Consider the following 24,524-nt stretch of genomic DNA (forward strand, 5'->3'; position numbering starts at 1 on the left):
TTTAACATGTAAGAGATAGGCACAGCTTAGTTTGATGAGTTAGTAATTTTTTTATTAATAATTGAGGGATCAATAAATAATATTCACTTTTTATAATAAATATAGGAAATGCTAAGGAGCGGCTCTGCGCATGCGTATAATATAGGCCACGCCCACATATACGCCCACTCCCGCCCATTTGTTATTGTCAGTCTCTAGGTTTGCGCGAGAGCCGCCGCAGCTTGCCGGAGCTGCAGCCAGGGTGGGCGTGTCCGCGGGCGTGTCTATGGCCTCAGTTCTGAATTACTCACTAGGTAGATCTTCTCAACCTGCAGTAGCGCCGCAGCTCATGGGGCGTGTTTTTTGCATCCCACTGGGCGTGGTCAGTCAGATTATGGGCGGTGCCTCGATCTTCGATTGGTTGAACGGGGAGCCGCAGCGCGGAGGGTGTGTGGGCGTGATGCAGGGGGCGTTTAGGTGGGCGTGGACGCTGCATCGTCATTTCCGGTCGGGGCTGGTAGGCTCAGTTCGGTTGAGTTCGCCGAGGGGAGAAGAGCTCCGCAGATATGGGGGGAGTGACCGCTCTGTGTGCGCTGATAGCCGGGGTCATAGTGCCCAGCCTGGCCGGGTACATCGAGGTGAGAGCATCATGGGAAATGTAGTCCTGTCCAGTTAGAGTGCCAGGTGTGCCCTATACAGCCTGCTATCGGGAACTTACCCTATATATATATATATATATATATATATATATATATTAACCCTCTAGATCATTAACTCTCTCTCTATATATATATACTGACATTAACCCTTTATATATTAACCCTTGCCCCTGGGTTGCCATCAGAGCCCCCCCCCCTTTCTCTTGGGTTGCCATCAGAGCCCCCCCCCCCTTTCTCTTGGGTTGCCATCAGAGCCCCCCCCCCTTTCCCTTGGGTTACCATCAGAGCCCCCCCCCCTTTCCCTTGGGTTACCATCAGAGCCCCCCCCTTTCCCTTGGGTTACCATCAGAGCCCCCCCCCTTTCCCTTGGGCTACCATCAGAGCCCCCCCCCCTTTCCCTTGGGTTGCCATCAGAGCCCCCCCCCCTTTCCCTTGGGTTGCCATCAGAGCCCCCCCCCTTTCCCTTGGGTTGCCATCAGAGCCCCCCCCCCTTTCCCTTGGGTTGCCATCAGAGCCCCCCCCCCCTTTCCCTTGGGTTGCCATCAGAGCCCCCCCCCCCCTTTCCCTTGGGTTGCCATCAGAGCCCCCCCCCCCCTTTCCCTTGGGTTGCCATCAGAGCCCCCCCCCCCTTTCCCTTGGGTTGCCATCAGAGCCCCCCCCCCTTTCCCTTGGGTTGCCATCAGAGCCCCCCCCCCCTTTCCCTTGGGTTGCCATCAGAGCCCCCCCCCCCTTTCCCTTGGGTTGCCATCAGAGCCCCCCCCTTTCCCTTGGGTTGCCATCAGAGCCCCCCCCCCTTTCCCTTGGGTTGCCATCAGAGCCCCCCCCTTTCCCTTGGGTTGCCATCAGAGCCCCCCCCTTTCCCTTGGGTTGCCATCAGAGCCCCCCCCTTTCCCTTGGGTTGCCATCAGAGCCCCCCCCCTTTCCCTTGGGTTGCCATCAGAGCCCCCCCCCTTTCCCTTGGGTTGCCATCAGAGCCCCCCCCCCGCTTTCCCTTGGGTTGCCATCAGAGCCCCCCCCTTTCACCTTGGGTTGCCATCAGAGCCCCACCCCCCCCCCTTTCCCTTGGGTTGCCATCAGAGCACCCCCCCCTTTCCCTTGGGTTGCCATGAGAGCCCCCCCCCCCTTTCCCTTGGGTTGCCATCAGAGCCCCCCCCCCCTTTCCCTTGGGTTGCCATCAGAGCCCCCCCCCCTTTCCCTTGGGTTGCCATCAGAGCCCCCCCCCTTTCCCTTGGGTTGCCATCAGAGCCCCCCCCCCTTTCCCTTGGGTTGCCATCAGAGCCCCCCCCCCTTTCCCTTGGGTTGCCATCAGAGCCCCCCCCCTTTCCCTTGGGTTGCCATCAGAGCCCCCCCCTTTCCCTTGGGTTGCCATCAGAGCCCCCCCCTTTCCCTTGGGTTGCCATCAGAGCCCCCCCCCCCTTTCCCTTGGGTTGCCATCAGAGCCCCCCCCCCCTTTCCCTTGGGTTGCCATCAGAGCCCCCCCCCCCTTTCCCATGGGTTGCCATCAGAGCCCCCCCCCCCTTTCCCATGGGTTGCCATCAGAGCGCCCCCCCCCCCTTTCCCTTGGGTTGCCATCAGAGCCCCCCCCCTTTCCCTTGGGTTGCCATGAGAGCCCCCTTTCCCCTGGGTTGCCATCAGCCCTTTGGTGTCCTCTCTTACCTACCTTTACATTCTCCTGGTGAATATCTATTGCCCTCTCTGTAATGTAAATGGGTAATATACCCCAAATTACCTTTCTGTTGCCCTCCTTACTGTAATAATGTGGATTACTGTATGGGGTATGTTACCTTTCTGTTGCCCTCCTTACTGTAATAATGTGGATTACAGTATGGGGGTATATTACCTTTCGATTGCCCTCCTTGCTGTAATAATGTGGATTACTGTATGGGGTATGTTACCTTTCTGTTGCCCTCCTTGCTGTAATTATGTGAATTACTGTGTGGGGCATATTACCTTTCTGTTGCCCTCCTTGCTGTTATTATGTAAAATGCTGTGTAAGGTGCTATTTGGGGTATTCGTGCACTAATATCCATTTCTGTGTAAGGTGGTATGTTTGGCATTGTGCCCCCTGTGGGTAAACCTATTGCCCTCAAGGTTTTTTGTTTTTGTTTTTTTCTGTGTGATGTGGTCTTTGTATATTTTATGCCCCCAGCTGCTATCACAGCTCCACCATTTTTAGAGAATTCAGGAGGTCAAATCGCCCCATTTGGCTGGAATCAGGGTTTGCCCCATATGCCGATGTTTGGATCAATTCTGGCAGATTTAACCCTTTTTTTTGTTGGATTTTGGCGGAGGATATTGCTTCTTGGCAGGAGAAGGGTTAACGCTTCCCTTATTGTCTCAGGATATCCTGAAATCCCTCTCCACCCTGCCTGTCTGGGATGGGATATGCTTTAACCCTTTGTGGTCATGTCCTGGGATGATTGGCAGTGAAACAGGAACTGTGGTTTATCTTGTCGGTTACGTTGTTGTTGTTGTTAGAAATAAGGTGACGGCATGCGGATTGAATCATTATTTACCAGAGGTGTTCACTGGTTTTGGGCAATGTAACACTCTGATTTTTAACCTTGAACAAACCAGGTGTTGGTGAACTGCTGGACGCATGTCTCTTTTCAGCTATTTAACCATGTAATCTACATATCCCATGATGCTCCGCTACCAGATTGGCAGAGCATTATGGTAAATATAGTTGTTAAACATCTGGCGAGTCACTGAGGTATAGGGTTAAATTTTTAAGTGGGTCTTTATAGACTGCCTTCAGTGTCAAGCAGGCTGTTATCAATGCAAAGCAGAGGCTGAAAGAATAGATATGTAAATGGGTTATTTACCTGTGCGTGGTATGGCTGTGCTGTGGGGCGGATCACTGACTACAGATAATTTTATTTATTTTCCATTAACTCGTTCAGTGGTTGAAGAATTACATTATAAGTTAGCCCGTGGAAAGTCCCACATGTTAATTAATGATTAAGGTTTGATACAAAAACAAACTCTGTCCTCTGGACTGCAACACCCATCAGCCTCGGATAGTATCTGTTGTTATGGGGAATGCAGTGCAGTAGGGAAGCTGCAGGTCGCCCATCCCTGTAGGTGAGAATAATGCGCAGATAGTCTATTTCTGTCTGTGTCCCATAGGCTTGCCATCAGCCTCTTTCCCCTACAGATTACGGACTGCCTGCAGCTACGCCGGTGGTTATTAACCCTTCCTCTGCTGGGAGATCAGCTCTGTGCGCAGGTCCCATGAAACCTATTAGGATATTTAAAACTCTCCATCCAGGTGTGGCCGTCATAAAGATGAATCGAGAGATGGCATAAAATCTGGGTCACCGTCATTCCCGTAGGAATGCGTCTGTTTTTCTTCCCTGATCACCAGCAAGACTTTGCCTTGCTAGAATTACTTTTAACCCCTTGTATTGTGTTGGGGTGTGGGGTATAATCTTGTGGTAACATTGTGCCTAATGTAACCAACACCTTGTACAGTAATCTGTTAAAATATTCACTGATACGTTGTCCCTGCACAATACATCTCCAATCCGCCTGCTAATGAGTCACTGCTGCATGGTGGGGGGGATGCTGAATTCATCCTGCTTTATGAGACACAGCCATGAAACTAAATCCATTTTAGCTATCCTCTATTTAATTGTCAGATTTCAGGCTTAGAATACCATCGGCAAACGCAGTGGAACATTATACTTGCTGAGCAAACAATCCTTTTTTAAAAATTTTTTTATTTATTTATTTTTGTACGCCAATACAGAATGCGCCCAAGGTCGTACAGGACAGTCACCCGCTTTCAGCTGCTCTCCCACTACATATGTTTGGGGTAAAAAAAAAATTATTTATTTTTTCCACTTCCATTTTGCTTTAGTAAATAGTATTTTTTATTTTGTACACTTTGAATCCCTCTGGCGTCTCATCACACTGGGAATCTGATTGTTCCCACACCTGCCTTTGGAGAACAGGGGGCTGACCCATTCCGAGCACCCCCCCCCCCCAATTGTAAAGATCCCACCTCTGCATTTTTGTCATGCCACAACATCTGCTTGTAAACCTGTTTATATTCTGAACGGGCCAACTGGTTAGCAGAGCAGAAGGGTCTGTCTGTTTTCTCGAGCGGCACTACCCTATTAGTCATCTCTTGCTAACACCTTGTGGCTTTCTTTAACCGCTGCGGTCTGCAAACTGAGATTATCTGCTTGGTGCAGGGGGGTGCCCTGTTATTTTGACGGTATCCAAACAATTGCTGGATATTTTCACTCCATGCTGCTTGGTGGCATGTTTGCCTCTTAGATTAATCACACGGTTGACGTTTAATTTATTGTTGTAGCATATGAAACATTGATCCCACCCCTGACATCTGAGTAAATTTAGGCAGAAATATGAGTTGGAGAATTTTTCAAAGTTTAATTTTCTGGCATATTAATTGTAGTTGCCTTTGGTAATTCTCCCCAAACTCCAGGTTTAAGGGATAAGCCCCATCTCTTCTCTCTACAACTGAGTCGCTGCAGTGGAGGCCATTCAGCATTTACGTCAAAGTAGCAGAAATCACCTCAATTAGAATTTTTTTTGTTTTTTTTTTCCCCTCCGCTTGTTATTTTGGACTAGATCTCTGATTATACCAGCTCGCTGTTTAGTTAATAAACCTGTCTTGGATTTTACATTCAGAGCCATAAAACAAGAGTGCGGTAAATCCCATTAATACTAAGTAACCATCAATACAGACCTGGTCGGAAAATGGGGAAATAAAAAGATCATGGCACAATTATGATTTTATTTACATAGCGCCATCAGATTCCGTAGCGCTGTACAATGGGTGGACTAACAGAAATTGTAATCAGACAACTGGACGTACAGGAACAGAGAGGTGGAGGGCCCTGCTCCATGAGCTTACATTCTAGAGGGATACATTTATTCAAACCATCCACATAATTAATAAGGGGTAAAACAAACACTCGCAAACATCCATGCACATAAATCAAACCTATGAGCAAAGAGTGCATTTAACCCTGAATAGGCCAAAAAATGGTCCACCTGATGCAGCCAGGAATGGAGCCTTCAAATCCGATTATCAATTATTCAAAAGTCTGGCCAATTGCGTGGGGGTGTAATGACGTTTTCATGAAAGGCAATTGTTGCACATTTTAGGTATGAAGATTTTTATCATGTATGTCTTCCTTCTCCTTTTATGTTTGATTTGAATACATTTATTGAACCATGACCCCCCCCCCCCCCCCATTTAATATGTCCTTATTGATGGTTCCTCGGTATGCTTTTCATCTCATTACTGGGATTTGACACAGTTGCATATGTTTTTGTTCTGAAGCAGGTACAGTTCTACCCTGTCCATGTGTTCCCGGACATACAGGAAGATGTCTCAATGCACCAAGTCACCTGTTCTCTTCCCATTTGTTAAATTCCAAAAATGGTCGAAAATTTTTTGGATATTGTTTTCTTAAATTCTGTTATTTTTCACATTTTATCTATTTCAGAAGACCACCAAAACTTAGAGTGGCAGAAAATAGAGAGCTATAATCGAAAATGCTTCTGACTTCAGAAACCCTTCTCATAATTATTAAAGTGAGAGATTTGGGTGCAAGAGAAGCAATGTATGCAGAAATTCAAGATTCATTTTCACCAAAATAGAGCAAGTGCTACTGTGTAGTATGTGGTATTCATATGATGCAGGATATAAACCAAGTAATTCCTTAGGAATACAACACACTTTTCATGCATCGCCCATCACATCAAGTAAAATCTCCAGAAAAACACTTAATCTGGTGAACTTAGATCCACAACAAGATATGATCGCGCTGCTGGGCTAAGGTTTTACATTATTTTTGTGACCGTTTGTATCTGTGTGAAGGTCACTGGTACATGGTGTGTGATAGAGATCAGTCTCGGAGCAGTATTTAGTATGCGCGGTGCGGCCCTATGAAATTAGCTTCCCACAGGGGAGGGGGTGATGGGAGTGCTGTGCACACAGCTGTGTCTCCGTGGGCTAAGTGATTAGTTGGTGGCGATCATGATATTGATAAAACATAGACAGCTGTCATTGCAAACATTAAACGACGTGGATCTATAGCTTACAGCACCCATTCTCCCAATATCTGATTTACTGGCCTTCACGCCATTTGACTATCTTTCACAGAAGGTCTGAAAGTTGTCTCCCCCCCCCCCCCCCCCCCCGTACACCTGTACACCTGTTACGTAACCGGAATCCATATCACAGGCCTCCTTGTCAATAGTCTGTTCTAATCTGCTCGTATAATTGAACACGCGAGTGCTACTATGTATAGAGCGCAAAGGATTCTACCCTAAAAGGCGGGGGCACGTTGGCTACTACAATGCCAACGGTGTACAGACACGTGCGTGTAATTACTCAGCCTGCTTCACTCCTTTGCAACAAGCAGATACGCTCTAAGCACCAAAACCACACTTCATCTTAATTTTGGAGTAGTTTGGTGCATCTGGCAATGTAAAACATTACTGTTCCTGGGAATTGCTAATGTTTACCATTTGCCTAAATCACGACCCCTCCGCTAGAGACGTTTCCTCCGTGAACACCTTCAATTTTTGAAGGCTTTTTGTTCAGTATTTTCACACGTGGCATAATGACACCAGACGTGTCCAATGCTTCGCATGAATTGGCATATCAATCCAGTTTAGTCCTGGCAAATGTCTTCATTTCTCCTCCTCTGTCTGCTCGCTGTATACTGCCTGCCAGGTGCAAAGGACAGAGCCAAGATGGAGGTGCCCAGGACAACTGCAATTAGTATAGCGCCAACATATTCTGCAGCTCTGTACAATAGGAATCAAGACAAATACTTTAGCTTAATGAAGCAGTTTTGGTGTATAGATTATGCCTCTGCAGCCTCACTGCTCAATTCTATAATTTAGCCGGTGAGAGAGGTCTTTGGGCTAATGCATCATCAGTAGAATCTGTTCAACCTTTGGGTTGTAGTTTCAAATCCCGGTAGGGTTGACTCAGCCCTTCATCCTTCCGAGGTAGATAAAATGAGTACGTTAAATTGGGTAACAGGAACAACCCCTGGATGTTGGGCAAAGGTAACATCCCAAGGACGTACTTGAAAACCAGGTTATCTGAATGTACCTTTCCTGGTTAAAATTATTATTATTTAGGAGTTAAATCACTTTGTTTATGCAGTCCTAGTCACACCTCCCTGCATGTGACTTGCACAACCTTCTTAAACACTTCCTGTAAAGTCATGTAATGTTTACTCTTCCTTTATTGCAAATTCAGTTTTTTAATTTAGAATTTCTCATCCCCTGGTCTGTTAAAAGCTTGCTAGACCCTGCAGCAGCCTTGTGTATGATTAAAGTTCAATTTACAGATAATTTTAACCTTTTTAAAGTAAGTTACATCTGATTGAAAATGAAACCATTTTGTTTTCATGCAGGCTGTGTCGGTCACAGCCAGGGGGGGTGTGGCTAGGGTTGACTAAACCGAAACAAAATTGATTTAATTCCTGAATGGCAGAGAGTTGAACAGTGAGACTGCATTGACATGATCTATTGACAAAAACAGCCTCATTAAGCTAAAGTTGTTTTGGTGACTATAGTGTCTCTTTAAACTCTGTGAAAAGCCAGGAAGTGCCTCTAGTGGCTCTTAATCCTGCATTTTTTTACATTGCAGGATTAAGGAGTCGCCGCACCCGACCACTTCATTGAGATTTAGTGTTCTGGGTGCCTATAGTGTCACTTTAATTCTAACAACCTGTATGATGTTTGGGGTTATTTACTACAGTGAGAATTCGTAGTGCATTTCAGATTGAAGGCCAGAGATTTTTAAATGACTTGTAGAAGTTTTCTATTTCAGCTATTTTGACCTTAAATTTGAAATTTACTTTGAATATCCCTGTGAGTGAAGAAGGCCGTGCCTAATCGTGCTTACAATATAAAGTTAAATACTGCAGCAGGTCCCGTTACAGTGGCTGATTGTCCCTGATTTAATCTGCATTGTCACAAAGCACACCTTGTCACTTACCTGATAATACAGATTAGCGCTGCTCTCCCTTTAAGCAGGACAATGGCTGAGTCAATGCCGTTTCCTGCCTGTCCAATTGCTATTCTAATAGGCTCCTTCCTGTTCATTGTTCTGCTAAATGAGAGCTGTTATGGCTGCATTTAATTTGTTTTTTAAGCAAATATTCTGCAGACTCAAAAATAAAATTACCTTAAAAAAACCCCAAACCAAACAAAAAGCCCCTGCATTAGCCGCACACCTAGTTACAAGCTGATACATTTCTCAGAAAGCCTTGAATTTGGGTTGCTGCTTCCTATAACCAAGCTCGGCTCCTTTTATTATTTTTCTTGTAAATGCAAACCGTTACAGACCCGGGAAGCACAGGTACCCCCCCCCCCCCCCCCCCCCCCCCCCACACACACTGAGTAGGAGACCCAGGTGGTTTCTATTGATTTGGTATGTTGCTGCATAATAAATAATGATCGTGTTGAGTGGTCCGCGCCTCTTGCCTTATTTAATCCTTTTTCATTAAGCGAGATGTGCTGTATTTGGCCCCTGGCACCCGTCCCGTAAGGGTTTGTATTGGTGCACCTGTCTGAATACAATACCTGCATCCGTCATCATTCATTGATGGAAACCCCCCCAGGACAAAGCTTTTCAAAGTATGTTCTATATACTCTGTACTGGCTGCAAACAATATCCCAGTCCCTGTGTCCGGACTGCACCATGTGAGCATGTTCATACCACTTAACCCTTTTCCTGCCAGTGAGGTGCGAATCCTTTGATCTGCACACTCACGTGGCTCTCTGTGGTTTTGTGGATGTGATGAAGTCATCGTCTCCTTTGTGATTAGGAACTTCTAAGGGCGCAGGTGTTTGAAGTCGGCACAGTTGAACTTGTTCAGTGCATGAAGCAGAGAAAGCTACTGTAACAGTTATTTTTATTTTAGGCCTGTGTATGTAACCGCTAAAAGAACATTCTATTCCTGTGGTTTGACCCATTGAGAACCACGGCTATCTTAATGATCTCTCTGCAGTCTGATTCCTGTGTATGTAGCGATGGCATTACAGAGACTGTACTAACCTTCGTTCCATTTTAATTGATCTGAAAATGTCTGTTTTGTTATAATGGCAGTCTGTGAAGTGATGGGTGTCTTCATGACGACACGTGATCTACTTTGGGATGTCTGATAGAACGTTTGTAAAACGTTACCTTTTCCCAAGGTTTCAGTAGTGGTGTGTGCAGCTTTTTCATTTTTTTCCCCCTCTTAATCTCTAAACATTATATAAATCTTACTCCTCCCCCGGTAACAAATGTGAGTTTTTGAAACGTATTAATTGATTTGATTCCGAACATGTGGCAGGCTGCAGGTTTACGAACATTACCTGTACGTTCTATCTATGGACTGCCCAGGGGAGTTCATACTAAACAATAGATCACCAGCTGGACCTTGCCTACCATGCCCTTAATGCTGTCAGCCTTAAGGTTGGCAAGGCATTATGGGAATTGTAGTACTTAAACAACTGGTGTCTACATCTCACTTTTTCCAGTATCAAAGAGTCCCAGTAGCACAATATGGGCACATTTCTAATATTGGGATTTATTCACAAGACTGTTGAATAAAAATTGTTACAAAATAACAGACGTGACCATGGGGGATTTTTCCAGTGCAGTATTTTGACCTTAATTTTGCATTTTTGTTTTCAGTTCACTGTTGAATAAACTGCATGGTTTCCACCTGTTGATACATTATGACACCATACAGAATGCTTCGGTGATAATACTGTTTCCAGTAATCCTTCACACATTCCTTTTCCAAATCTGAATACTAATTTAGCCATTTGTACGGGTCCATCCCATGATAAACTCCTGCCTAAATATTTGTTGTCTGGGACTTGTAAAATGAACACAGCTGTTGAGCGGCAACTACTGAGAGGGGCTAGTTACTGTTCAGTGTTTTATGTGCAAGTCTGTAAAAATAGCTCTTTCTCTTAAAGGGACTCTCCAGGCAGCCGAAATTACTCACCTGGTTCCAGCGCCGGGAGCCTCGTGAAGCCGCGCCCCCTATTTCGTCAAAATAACGAAATAGGCGGGCGCGAGCAGGGAGCAATCAGACGCTTCCATTCATGCCGCCCTCTGAAGTCCTGAGCGCACTACCGTGCATGCGCGCGGTGTGCGCGGCTGCGAGCTGAGCTGACTGACAGCTCAGCTCGCGGTCTTTGCCCGCCCCCCTCCTCTGCTGACAGGCTGGAGAGAGAAGGCGCGCACACAGTGCCTTCTCTCTTGCACACGTCAGACGTATTTTAATATGTCTGACGTGTCTAGGGCCTTTTTAGGGCCCTGCATGATAGGAAGTCCCTCTGGTGGCCGTCTGAGTGACGGCCACTGGAGGTATTCCTATCAATCAATCAATTTAAACACTGTATTTTCTCTGAAAATACAGTGTTTACATTAGATTGCCTGCAGGGAGCTATAGATCTCACCTGCACAAATACATTAAGCTGTAGTTGTTCAGGTGACTATAGTGTCCCTTTAAATCTGGAAAGATGGCCTATTGTGCGGGCATTTCCAGCCTTCGGTTACCTGCTGCATGTTTAAGAATGGTATCCTGTCAGGGCTGCGTTTTGTGAACTATCTGTGGCATGCGGAATTTAAGGATTGCATCTTACGGCAGTTTGTGTAGTCTCGCTGACCCCTCTCGCTGAGTATTGGGAAGGTCAGGCGCACCCTCGCCATCACGAAAACTGATATAATTGTAAATAGCAGCCTTGGGGTGTCTGCTAAATTAGCAGATGTCTGCGTGCTCACTTTTCTGTTCTTACGCTTATAAAATGTCTTTCCTTCGGTATTGATTTAATTGCTCCACTCCTGCTGTAAAATAAAATGTTTAATTTTTTCTCTTTTTTTTTATTATGTTCTGTTTGTCTGGCAAACCTTGTTGTAATGCTGACCTTATCGTGATTAAATCTTTATGGGATCTTATCGTGACAATTTATTATCCAGAGATGGCATGTTGTAATTTCAAACTTTAATGTTATTGATTAACCCCTTAAGGACCAAACTTCTGGAATAAAAGGGAATCATGACATGTCACACACGTCATGTGTCCTTAAGGGGTTAAAGGAATTTTACAATGTGGTTTGAGATCTTTTAACAAGTTACTTTTCAGGTCCGTACATTGAATCTGGTGCCTTGTGCGTATTGACTTGGAGATGGTCCTGGCTCTTGTAATATGGTCTGCTCCTCTGCGTTATGGTGATATTACCCCAAACTTGTGTAGTTTTTAAATGGCCGCTACAGAAGGTGGTATCATGGTATCCCCAAAAATGTGAAATGGCTTATTGCTGATAATGGGGCGATTTGTGTTGGCGACAGCCAATCTCAATTCAGGGGACTGCAGTCAGTCTACGAATGCTTGGGTTGGACAGTTCGCTAGGCCGACAGAGCATCACGGGAGTTGTCCTACAATAGCTAGGGATCTTATCTCCCTTTTTAACCATCCTGCCCCAATCTGTTCCCAAAAGACACATTCTTTTCAGTTTGCACAGCATACAGTTGTATCTCTATATATCTGTTCTGCAGATTGTCTTTATAATCCCATGGTTTATTCACTAAACCTGGATTCTATGGAATTGAAATTGAGCAGTAAAAAAAAAATGTAGTCTAAATTTGCGGAGTTGTGACTATCTGAATTGGACAATTTCTCTAAATCTGCAGTTTTGGCCTGAATTTTGCTGTCATTTCCAGTTCGCTGCAGTTTGAAGGTTTAGTAGACAGGTTTCACATTGCACGTTCTAGCTGGTGCCATGGCCACAGGGATTGCTAATGAGAGCGTTCCTTGCTTTGACAATAGGGTGCGACTTTTATTTTTGGAATTTTATGGTCTGTGCTAACCGCAGGTCAGGACCTGGTCCCGTCCCGCACTGTCTGTTTTGCAGATGTTGTTCCAGAGGAAAGCTAGCTCAGCCTTTTCTTTTCATGTGAGCGAGGCCATCAGAATACCCTCCTGGCCCTGAATTCCTCCATCCTGTCCACTCAGAGCCTGCGGCTGCGTTGGCTTTTTTTTTTTTTTTTTTTTTTTTTAAATCTAACCCTTACAGTCCCAGAGGAGTGACTGGTGCATGCTATCAGGCTTAGAAATATAGGGCCAGTGAATAAGTGTGAGCAAGGCAGAGATGGCTGATTTATACTATGATCTGTCATATTTATTTTTTACCTTTTATTTTATCACAGTATAAAGTGCGTGTTTTTTTTGTTTGGTTTGTTTTTTAATCCATGTTTAATGGTGGCTCGGTAAAGACCCTTGCTCTGCTGGTCCTTTTTTTACATCCCTCTTTCTGTCAGTGAAACGATGGCATTGCATTGAGTGGCATGCAGAACGGGTGATACCATGTAACATTTGCCCATACAATAGTTGTATAGTTACCAGCAATTAAACAAACCCAGTAAACCTCAAATCTCACTCCTAATCGGTCACCGGCTCCTTCCTGGTGTACTGTTAGCAATGCTACATGACTGCTTTTAGGATTATAATATTTTCGGCACTGTTGTTGGTCTCTTCCTTCCCTCTGTGACTGTAGTTATGACACAGACCGTGGGGGTCACCTTGGAGAGTCTGTATAATCTGCACCTGCGCACCGCCACTAATGATCATAAGCAGATTAAGCCTCCTGCAGCCTGTGCTCCTGTGGGTCCCAGCGAGGACACTGTGTTACTAAATTAAAAACTTCCCTTTCTCATTAGAAGCACTGAAGTTCTTGTAGTGAAGTGAAATGATGGCCGACACGCTGACTTCCTCCCATCAGTCCCGCCTGGTATTGCATTTGGTATCCATCTGATTCTCAGTCATTCTATAATACGATTAGCAGCCGATAAAGTGACAATGCTGATGCATTTTCAGATCTGCCTGCTACAAGTTTTATGTCTAAAGATCTCTCGATTTCTGGTTACTGTTGAGAACAGATCGCGCACTGCCATGGGACAAATGCCTTTAACCCTTGTATTGCCAGGATAAGATTCTTATCTCTTTCCTATATATGGGACTGATCACTGTGACGAGCAATAACTGCTGTAGGATTCGAGCAGCCACTTGTGCGAAGGGTTGTAGTCACATTATTTTGCAATGTGACCGTCCCTCCGCCTGAGTACTCGAAACAATTCACTTTGTCAGCATTTTTCATTTCTCAGAAGCAACCTGCCCAAATTTCTTCGAAGTGCTTTTCCCAAGAACAGAGATTGGAACCTGGTCACCCGTCTTAACAGCCCAATTTGCTGAAGACTGTCACATCATAGATTTTATTTTATTTAAAACGATCTCTCCTTGTTAGACACACATAATCTTGCAACAATCTTTAGCTCAATTCTGTCTTCACTGAATCGAATATCCTACTTTTCAATTCTTTTCACCTTCCATCCTGTTACAGATTGTGTTAGGGTCATCTTTATGTAACCGCTAATTGTATCTATTAGGGAATGAATTCGCTATGTAAGAAGGTTGGCCTTCAGCCCTCACATCTGATATTTTGTTCAAATTCACTTGATCCTATGTCTTTAATAATTGTCTTTTGTTTTGCTTTATACTGGCAATGTTTTTCCTGGATAAATAGGCTATAAACGTGATCTGAGCATCGTGATATTTTATAGAGCATAATATGTTCTCTAGACTTGGTGTTAGCAAATGTATGGTCAAATTCACTTCTGCTTTAAGGTCTCAAAATGAATCGGTGGCTGATGTGTTCACACAGGACAGACCTATGAGTCTAAGCAAGTTACTGCATGGATAGTTATATTATCCAGAGATGAAATCTTCAAAACCTGCTAATGGAATGCTACTATAACCTTGAAATTCACACGTGTGTGTGTATGTTTCTGTGTTTAACAATGTATGGACTATCCACGGACTTCAGGTGAAAGGGGGTTTTCAATCACTTTTTTTCCTCTACCATAACGTTATTGGTTTGTACTCCAAGTAACGCCAAGCCTCAATAGCAAGCCAGTAACCAAACTCCTGCTGATGAGTTGCATTAACAACTAAACCGCTGTCCATGAGTGCTTCACTGGCTTTGCATCTCTCCCTGAGTGGTTTTAAAAGCTGCTGTACACAGAAAACACAAACTTCAAGGAATCTGCAAAAATGATGAACTAACTTGTGTATATATACCCACCCAGAATCCCTTGCAGTAGTAACATCACTGCAAACTTAGTCTTATGGCTTGGCTGGTGAGCAGATCTGTGTTTAACAATGTCCGGAATATGTATCTTTATGCTGAGCAGTAATCCTACTAGTAGCCTGTAGAATGAATTTAAAGCTTGGATAAGATTTACTTTAGAAAAATCTAATTATCGCTTTCTGCTTATTTTAAACTTTTTTTTAACAGGTCTTACCCGTCGCTGATTTCGAAGTAAACGTTTGTGTACTCTCACCCCAGTAGGCACGGTTGAAGCATTGACTGGGGTGGGTATAATAGGACATTTTCATGTCAGTGGTGATGTCATTGATGCGGGATGCTTGGGGTGTACTCCCGAGAAATGCCATATTGGTTTTATTAATTGCGTTAACGATTATTCTTGGCATTTGCTGTGTAATCAAAATGATAATTGCAGGCTCATTCTCTAAAGCTAGAATTCAAAGAGTGTCAAATGTAAGGCCGGAGTAGCCAAACTGAAAGCATTGCTAACTTGGAGGACTTTTCCAGTTTGGCTAATTTGATGTTAAATTTTGAATATACTTTGAATTAGTTTTTAGTGAATAGCCCTGTTAGTATGGAGAGCTGAGAAGAAAAAATCACATTTTAAGATAAAGTAACCAACCCCTTCTCTGCAGTCATATTTTGGCATAAAATTCACCAATCTGTTTTCCACACAATCCAGTTTAGTGAATAAACTTTCTATGCAGACACTCGAAATTCTAATTCATTAACGAATAAATGGCTTTGATTTGTGGTCACTGTAATCTGTAACAAGTTTTCGCATTGTAAACGGAGGCCTGCCGCGACTCTGTAATGGATGCTGTGCCTGCCACGGATTGATCCCGTGAGGTCCCCCGTCTGTGTCAGTGCGCTGGACTGCTGGTGGAGAGAAAGTGGGAGTGATGAGGACATAGGGACTTATTTGTACGTGCAATTTTCATTAATTTCACCCATAAATGTTTCAGGCAATCGATTAATTCAGATCTTCTACTACAACAGCCATTTTTACGGAAGCACGATGTGGCAGATTATAAATCAGCGTACTCTGGGGTTTATTGATTGCGTTACTGAATGTTTGTTTTTATTGGTGGAAATCCGTCGACCAGCATAGGTTCATTTTCTGTTGGAAATCACGCTGTAATTTGCTTACAGTGAGCTGCTATTTTTCCTTTGTCTTTCAATAAAGGTATTAAGTAGTACTGTGTCTATCTAGAGAAGTGATATGCTCTCCTTCTTTCACCCCCACTTAACCCGATCTATCCAGTGAATAAAGCGACAGCAAAATGGGGGGGATGCTTGGCTCCATATACATTTAAAATATATATTTTTTTTCTTTAAATTATCTCCACTTGAACCACACAGCATGCATGGAGTATGGAAGGCGCTGCGTTTTATATCCTGGATTCGCCGCAGTTTAACTCCCGAGACCTCGGTGTATCTGACTTCATCTTTCATAATCCATATATACGCTGTGTAGAATAAAGCCAGAATCATGAAACCTTCCCAGACTGGACCTCGATGGCTCCTCATATCGTGACAGCCATCAAAATGGAACCTTCCAGAGAGACACTGGGGAGCCTTTAGGATCTGTAACATTTTTTTCTTCCAAGCAATTTTGAATTTAAAAAAAAGAATTGTCTGATTTGGCAGGAACATAAAACACGGTCTTAATTCCCAACATACTTGTTAAAAAGTGTGTATTGGAGAATTAAATCTGTCGTCCGCTCCCTTTTGCAACATACTTGGCAAATTGGTAGCCGTGTGCAGCGATTCAAATCGATAAGCGTTACAGCCACAGCTAGACGTGATCCATTTCTGATGACTAAACATTGAATAGTTAAGTATATCTGATGTTTATTCACTAAACCGTAAATTGCTAAAAATTCTGTCTCCTACGTTTCCAGCTCGGATTCCTAAATCTTGCATTTCCCTTATCAATGGCCCAAAATTTCCTTAATGCGGATCTTTAAAGGGACTCTCCAGAGCTAGGAAAACAAACCCGTTTTCTTGTAACTGCAGGACTCTGCAGTGCCCTCCTCCTTCCCATCCCATTTTGCTGAAAGGGTTAAAACCCCTTCATTGACTTGCCTGAATCCAGCGAGATGTTCCTTGGCGTTGGGTCAGGCTTCGCCCACGCTCTTCCCCCGGAGATATCAGCCGCGGGGGAGACCTAATGCACATGCGCGGCAATGGCCACGCGCACATTAGTCCTCCCCGTAGGAAAGAATCATTTAATGCTTTCCTATGGGGATTCCGGCGACGCTGGAGGTCCTAATGAATAGCGTGAGGACGTCCAGCGTTGTTTAGACTACCAAAAGTAGTCAAAGAAGCTGGAAGTCCCTCTAGTGGCTGTCTGGTAGATAAAAAACAAAAAACAAAACCTGCAATAGTTAAACTTGCAGGGTTAAGGGTCATGGGAGTTGGCACCCAGACCACTCTGGAGTGTCTCTTTAAATAACAAAGTTTCAAAACTTTCGACATGAGCGATCCAGTGTCGCTCATCTGAAATTGTCATTCCTTTTGTCAGTGCCTAGACAGACAGACATGCTGATCTACTTGGTGGGAGAGAACCTGTCCAAATGTCCGGTTCGCAGGTTCCAGTCCCTGCAGAATCAACTCAGTCTTTTTTTCATTTAAATTCAATAAAATAAATCCCATTGTTTTAGTTGAGAAATGTGTGTTAAGGTGAGCCTTTGTAAAAGTTACATAAATTGTTGGAAATCTTAAAGGGGAAACTTTTCATTGTCAAAATTCCTGAGTTTCCAGAAGAATAACCATGTGGGGGGTGGGGAAGGAAGCGAGGTTATGTAAGGCCAATAAAAACAAGGCACGGCTGTTGTCTGATCTATCGCTCGCTAAGCTGCTCTGCTCTGACCTTGTTAGTCCGCAGAGATCTTAATGAAAGTCACGTGGTAACAATCTCCCTACCTTTCTGGATCCGCATCTCATGGCGCCGCTAACCCCACCTTAGCTTTGCAGAGAGAACAAGAATCCTGATATTGTTAAATGAAGTGCACGCAGCCATTAGCAGAACCTCCCCCAACAATGCTTGTGATAGAGGACCTGTCACTTCCAGCTAAAACCTTTTTTTTTTTTTAGTGTTTTTATCCCAAAGTACGTCCATCCTTCTGTCTAGGTGATTTCAGACTGAGCGGCTCGAAGTTCTTGCAGGTAGCAGACGACCAGTCTGTATCATAGTCACCATTTATATTGTAAGGCTGACTGTGTTGGTGGTCATTGGAAATAGAAGGTTCACTGCGTCTGCAGTGTTGAGGCTAACTTTTCTGCTAAAGGCAATAGAGTTAATTGTTTTTTTTAATTTTGAATATATTTTTTTTATACATTTAAACTATATTGAAATAGGAAAGGGACATGTTAACATTATGTTTTAAGGTTTAGCGACGTACCCTCAAAAGAATTCAGAACTTCTATAAATCATTTTGTTAATGCTTGTCAACAGACTGACAAAGTTTTCCTGCCTCACTTACTTGGAATTGTAGTTCAGAACGATATTGATTGCTTCTCCGAGATAATTACCGGTTTCGATGCATTGCTGGTCAGTATAATTCTCTGAGAAGCCTCTGATTGGACACACGTCTTCCAGATGCAGTGAGAGATTCTCCCACAGTTGGAATAAAGGTCTGTTGCTGAAATGGGGAGCCCAGTATTCTAGCGATGTTTAAGGAAGACGCGCTAATGTGTGTGTGTGTGTATGTATTTTATTTTATTTTTTTAACCTTTTAGGATTGAATAGTGGTAATTGCCGGGATCTATAGGAACAGATATAAGAATTTGTAAATGCAGGTTAGGTACTTATGTCTTAAGTTATAGCCTGTACTAGTTAGGTAAAAGTGAGGTGAAAATAAGACCTATTGGTTGATAATAAAGGAGTACTACCATGAAAAGTGTGTCTAGCATACTCTTAGATTAAATTATTTCAGGCTAAACATACATCAAGGCTAAAGGCCGCATATTCTGCAGGGTTCGGCAAGACTTATATGTAGGAGGCTTAAAAGTTGTAAACCACTAGGCTTTTGGGGCGTGTCTGCATCAAGCTAGGCATGTTAAGAAATAGACCATTGGACTGAAAAAAGAGAAAAATCATACTTTTCTAGTAAAACAAAAGCAGAATATACATTTATGGCATTGCTGGTAACATTCAGGAGGCAACATGTTTCTGCTACTTGTGAGTAAGTCCCGGTGTGCACGCTGTGGTACTGCCCAGGAGTGTGTTTATGCGTTCATCCTATGCCCACGATCGGGAAGCTGCCAGCAGGTTTGTCTATGGGCTGCATCCAATTTTGGCCACTCCGCCGGCCCCAGGCCTTCTCAAGGGCCCTCGTGCACTTTCCACCGCTCCGGTCACTTTCAGCACCGCAAGCGAGGTCCCGGGCGGTTGTGTGATGGAAAAGTCCCGTCCGGGCATGTGGGGTAAGCAGCAGGGTTTCTTTTTCGGGCCTTCAGCCCAGGAAGGCAGATTCGAGCCTCGGATTTTATGGGCCGCCTTCTCCACTTCGCTGGTCTCCGTTTCCCAGGCGTCGTGCCAGCCACTCCAGGCAGTTTTTCTGGCGGTGAGTAATGCAGTCGTGTAGGGTGTAGAGGCTTCCTCTGGGTCTGTGCCCCTTTGTTTCGCATTCTCTGCCAGAAGTTTTTGAGGAGGTTGTCCAGGCGCTGCTCGAGTGTCTGCAGTCGGTTCAGTGTGTCTGCAGCTGGTGCAGTAGCTTCCATTTTGAGGCCGATTGCGCCCCTTTGTCTTTACTTTAAGACAATGTGCTTGTCAGGGATGAAGCTTGGCTGTGGTGATGGTGTCGGGATAACCCCCACCGGCAGGGGGGGAGCAGGGACCCGTATAACGTCAGCTTGTTCCGGTCGGAGAGGCAGTAGGGAGATCGGCCGCTTCTCCCAGGCTCTCACCTAGAGGTAGGCCTCAGTGGCGGTGTGGGCTCAATCTGCTTGTCGGACGCCTGGAAACCCTTGTGCTGTAGCAGAGTAGCTTGCAAGTAGGTAGGTATAAGTAGGTATAAGCGCAAATTTAGCTGTTTGCATTCAAAATACTGTTTTTAGGCGTTAATTGTCACTTTGTACAGAGCCCACACTGCATGCAGCCTTTCAGTTTGGCAGCCATGCCCCGCCCCCGAATTGTCATATTTTGATACTTAAAAAAAATAAAAATAAAAAAATTTCCCCTCTCGTACTTGATTCACCAGTGAATCCAAATTTTTTTCAGATTGCTTAGAAAACGGTACTTTTTGGGGCAAAATATCTTGGCTGGAAAAGTATCGTAATTGGAGAATTTTTAGCATGGCTTGGACACCGTTACCATCACTTACTGCCGATAGACCCTCACATTGTAGACTTGGTGAATAAACTGGTTAGCCTGCAGGATCAGCTCAGTTAAATTACCACGGTTACCGGGACCCTCTGGGCTGGCGATTTTTATTTTTTATTCTTATCTACTCCAAGCACTCTTTCCACTCTAATGATTTAAAGTCTTGGTGTCTGGGCAGCGTTGCGGTATGAAACGCTGCATTTACAGAGTTTAACCCAAAGACTGTGAGGTGTAACTCCACCTATGACAGCTTGACTGGAGAGTAGTTAGCCAGCCCGTAACAAGTTCTGTGCTGGCTAATGTCAGTTCTGTACAAGTCTACATGTGCGGTGTGCCATTCATTGGCGGAGAGTTGTCAGCGAACACTCAGCTAGTGAATGATGACTTGATCAGGTGGTGCAGCTCACCAGAGATTGGAAGCATCTCCTTACAGTATAGGAGCCTCTGAGTTCTGCCCGGGACCCAACTAAAAGGGCGAACCTTTGCTAAATAGTCCATTATCGGGGAGCTAGGCCAGGGTAGAGTGGGCTGTAGAGGTACTAAGGCTTGTAGTAACCCTTTAAATATGTTTTTAATAGCTCTATAAGATGTTGATTGATAAGTCTTCCTTGTTTGCACTGAGCCCGGTCTGGTTTTCCCATTGCCTTTACTGTTTGTATCCCATTAATCCATACACTCTTACTTTGTGCGTGAATGTGTTTTACAAGCTTCCTTGTACCCCAGGCCCCAATCTGGTTTCTCCTTATCCTGCGGACTTGCTGATACGTGGCTGGAATTGTTTACGATGCTCAGATTGTAGCTTCTGTTAATCTGCATTTCAGTGTGTTTCGAAGTCTGTTTAACCATATTCCTTGTACAGAGTTGAGAATAATATTGCACTCTAACGGACAAGATAGAATTAGCAACTACTTATTTTTTATTTATTTTTAAAATGCTAATATTGCACATAAAATAAAATACATTGATACCGTTTCAATACTTGTGCTTGCAGCTTTGCAATCCGTGCTCACCAAACCAGGAAGTAGCTCAGCCAATCGGGAAGGTACTTGTTTTCATAGCGAAATTAACATTGTATGTTTTAGGGGGTGTAATTCAGGTTTAAATTTGGCATTTATCTCCTGCTCTGTGAATAGCTTGCTAGACCCTGCAGGAATTTCCTGTATGGAAGAAGTTTAATGTACAGAGCAGGAGATAAAAACTTCTAAAGTAAGTTACATCTGATTGAAAATGAAACCATTTTGTTTTCATGCTGGATGTGTTGGTAACAGCCAGATAACATCCATGGGAGATGTGGCTAGTGATGCATAAACAGAAACAAAAGGGATTTAATTCCCAAATGACAGAAAATTGAGTGGTGAAACTTCGGAGGCATGATCGATACCCAAAACTGCTTTAAGCTGAAGTTGTTTTGTGACTATAGTGTCCCTTGAAGCTCTGAATGGTCCTGTTGATAGGGGTGCAATTATCCACTGTATGCACACTATAGGTGTAATTACATAGTCCAACAGGGGACCTCCTTACACCCTAACCTTATAGCTGCAGTTATAATACACTGTGTGCGGGGAGACAGGGGACCTCCTTACACCATAACCATATAGCTGCAGTTATAATACACTGTGTGCAGGAAGACAGGGCACCTCCTTACATCATAACCTTATAGCTGCAGTTATAATACACTGTGCGGGGAGACAGGGGACCTCCTTACACCCTAAAGTTATAGCTGCAGTTATAATACACTGTGTGCGGGGAGACAGGGGACCACCTTACACCCTAACCTTATAGCTGCAGTTATAATAAACTGTGTGCGGGCAGACAGAGGACCTCCTTACACCCTAACCTTATAGCTGCAGTTATAATAAACTGTGTGCGGGCAGACAGAGGACCTCCTTACACCAAAACCTTATAGATGCAGTTATAATACACTGTGTGCGGGGAGACAGGGGAACTTCTTACACCATGTAGACAGGGGACCTCCTTACACCATAACCTTATATCTGCAGTAATAATACACTGTGTGCGGGGAGACAGGGGACCTCCTTACACCATAACCTTATAGCTGCAGTTATAATACACTGTGTGCGGGGAGACAGGGGACCTCCTTACACCATAACCTTATAGCTGCAGTTATAATACACTGTGTGCGGGCAGACAGAGGACCTCCTTACACCAAAACCTTATAGATGCAGTTATAATACACTGTGTGCGGGGAGACAGGGGAACTCCTTACACCATGTAGACAGGGGACCTCCTTACACCATAACCTTATAGCTGCAGTTATAATACACTGTGTGAGGGGAGACCGGGACAGAGAACCTCCTTTCACCGTAAGTTATAATACACTACATTATTCCATCCTCTTTGGAAAGAGCTGAAAGTGTCCCTTCAATGTATTTAGAGGGATATTCTGTTTAATTTCCATTGGCCCTTGATTGCGTTCACCATTTTGATATTCATTGGGTTAATGAATGTACATGTTTTAAATAATTTTGAATATATATATTTTTACCTGGTTCTGCCTGAATCCGCTGTGATTCTCATGATTTCAATTTATATTAATGAAGAAATGGCTCATCTGCTTTTCATTTTAATTTTTTTCCCTTTGCAAATGCAGAGATTTCTTTGCTAGCCGGGAACAATAACGGTACAGAATAGCATGCGCTGTGAGTCCGTCTAATCCTCTGCTGGCTGACCTAAATTCCAGCTCAGGGGAGCCTCACTTTGATTCTAAAAAGCGAACAAAAGATAAAAGATTTTGGTGTTTCTCTTCTCTGTCCAAATGGTAGCGCACATTATTTAGAACCAATTAAAAAAATCTTTTGCCCCATTCATGAAAAAATTAACAGATTTCATATAGTCAATAAGTCATGGCCCAAATATTGCATTGATGGGGTTTTGGTTGAAAGTATGGGATAAAAATTCTGTCTTAATATAAACCCACCCAGTATAACTGTAACCTAACCTACACAGTGCACTTCACGTGTGTGGGAGCCTGGAGTGTCCCTTTAATAATATAAACCCACCCAGTATAACCAACTGTAACCTAACCTACACAGTGCATCTAACGTGTGTGGGAGCCTGGAGTGTCCCTTTAATAATATAAACCCACCCAGTATAACTAACTGTAACCTAACCTAGACAGTGCACCTCACGTGTGTGGGAGCCAGGAGTGTCCCTTTAATAATATAAACCCACCAGGTATAACTGTAACCTAACCTACACAGTGCATCTAACGTGTGGGTGTCTGAGTTCATTTATGACTGGTGGCAATGGAAAGTGTGACCTGGAATTGGAGGTTGGTAGCTGAGGACTTATATAGTATTGTACAGGAAGGGAGGGGAAGCGCTTTACAGTATTTCTCCATGATATATCTAACAGAGATGGTGAAATATATTATGCAGTAGCTCTAATAAAATGGAAGGATAAGTACGGAATAAACAGATTTGGGGAGTTCTTGAAAGCTTCACTTGTATGAGCGTGAATGCTACAATCCCCACTTCAGTATTCTTGTAGGTTGACTTGGTCTCAGTCAGCAGTCTGGAAGTTTATGTAAAAAATATAAAACCGATTAGAGTAATCTAGTGCAGTATAGCTGGATAAAAATTAATCTGTAATAAAATGAAAATGCACTCACGTGGTATGGAGCCTGTGTGTTGACTCCTAAAATGTAGTATGGAGTCCTATACTCCCCACTCAGGGATACTGGTGAGCAACTATAATCTCTGTATATAGGGTATGCAATAAAACTGAAATATGAAATATAGTGCACACTGTAATATCTATTGGTGCAAATAGAGGGAAAATCACTTACAAGTGTGGGAAAAGGGGGGATTTTGCTTAATACAGCATAGGTGGTACGTTCTCCGCCAAGGAAAGTGTTGTCCAGTATAAGATGAATTAAACACAGGAGGGTCCAGGGTGTCTTAAACAAATGAATCTTTATTCTAAAACCAAGCTAAAAAAAAAATCTGGTAAAAAGTAACACGAATGTGTTGTCCCCAATTGGACGGTTGCTTTCATGCATCCCAGAGTTGGGAATATGACATTCAATGCTATATTTTAGGAGTCGTCACACAGGCTCCATATCATGAGAGTGAATTTTCCCTTTTACTAAAAAAATATTTTAAAAATCTTTATTTTTGCTTTGACAGATCTATATTGTGGGGAAAAATAGTAGATATAGACTATCAATCAACACGTACAAGATATGCACAGTTAGTACACCACTTTCCATGTTATAAAAGAAGATGTCTGTGTCTCAAGGCTATCGTCCGCGTCTTTTGAAGCAATCTTGAATATAAGCTGTCGGTTTTAATGTATATTGTAACTAAAAACAATAAAACACATAAAGTATAAAGATGAACGTGGTAAACATCTGTCCGGGCGCGTGTTGT

General features: G+C 43.7%; 1 protein-coding gene across 4 annotated transcripts in view; it reads left to right on the top strand.

Annotated features, from left to right (window-relative positions):
• Positions 1 to 497: 497 nt before the first annotated feature.
• The window catches only part of APLP2 (amyloid beta precursor like protein 2), a 72,327-nt gene continuing 48,300 nt past the window's right edge, over positions 498 to 24,524 (top strand). For all 4 annotated transcript variants that reach the window (XM_063436155.1, XM_063436156.1, XM_063436157.1 and 1 more), the window contains exon 1: positions 498 to 617. In XM_063436155.1, coding sequence (XP_063292225.1) covers positions 546 to 617 — 72 coding nt within the window. In that variant the 5' untranslated portion in view covers positions 498 to 545. The remainder of the gene's footprint in view (positions 618 to 24,524) is intronic.

The sequence above is a fragment of the Pelobates fuscus genome, chromosome 11, assembly GCF_036172605.1.
Source record: "Pelobates fuscus isolate aPelFus1 chromosome 11, aPelFus1.pri, whole genome shotgun sequence".
In the NCBI taxonomy this organism is placed as follows: domain Eukaryota; kingdom Metazoa; phylum Chordata; class Amphibia; order Anura; family Pelobatidae; genus Pelobates; species Pelobates fuscus.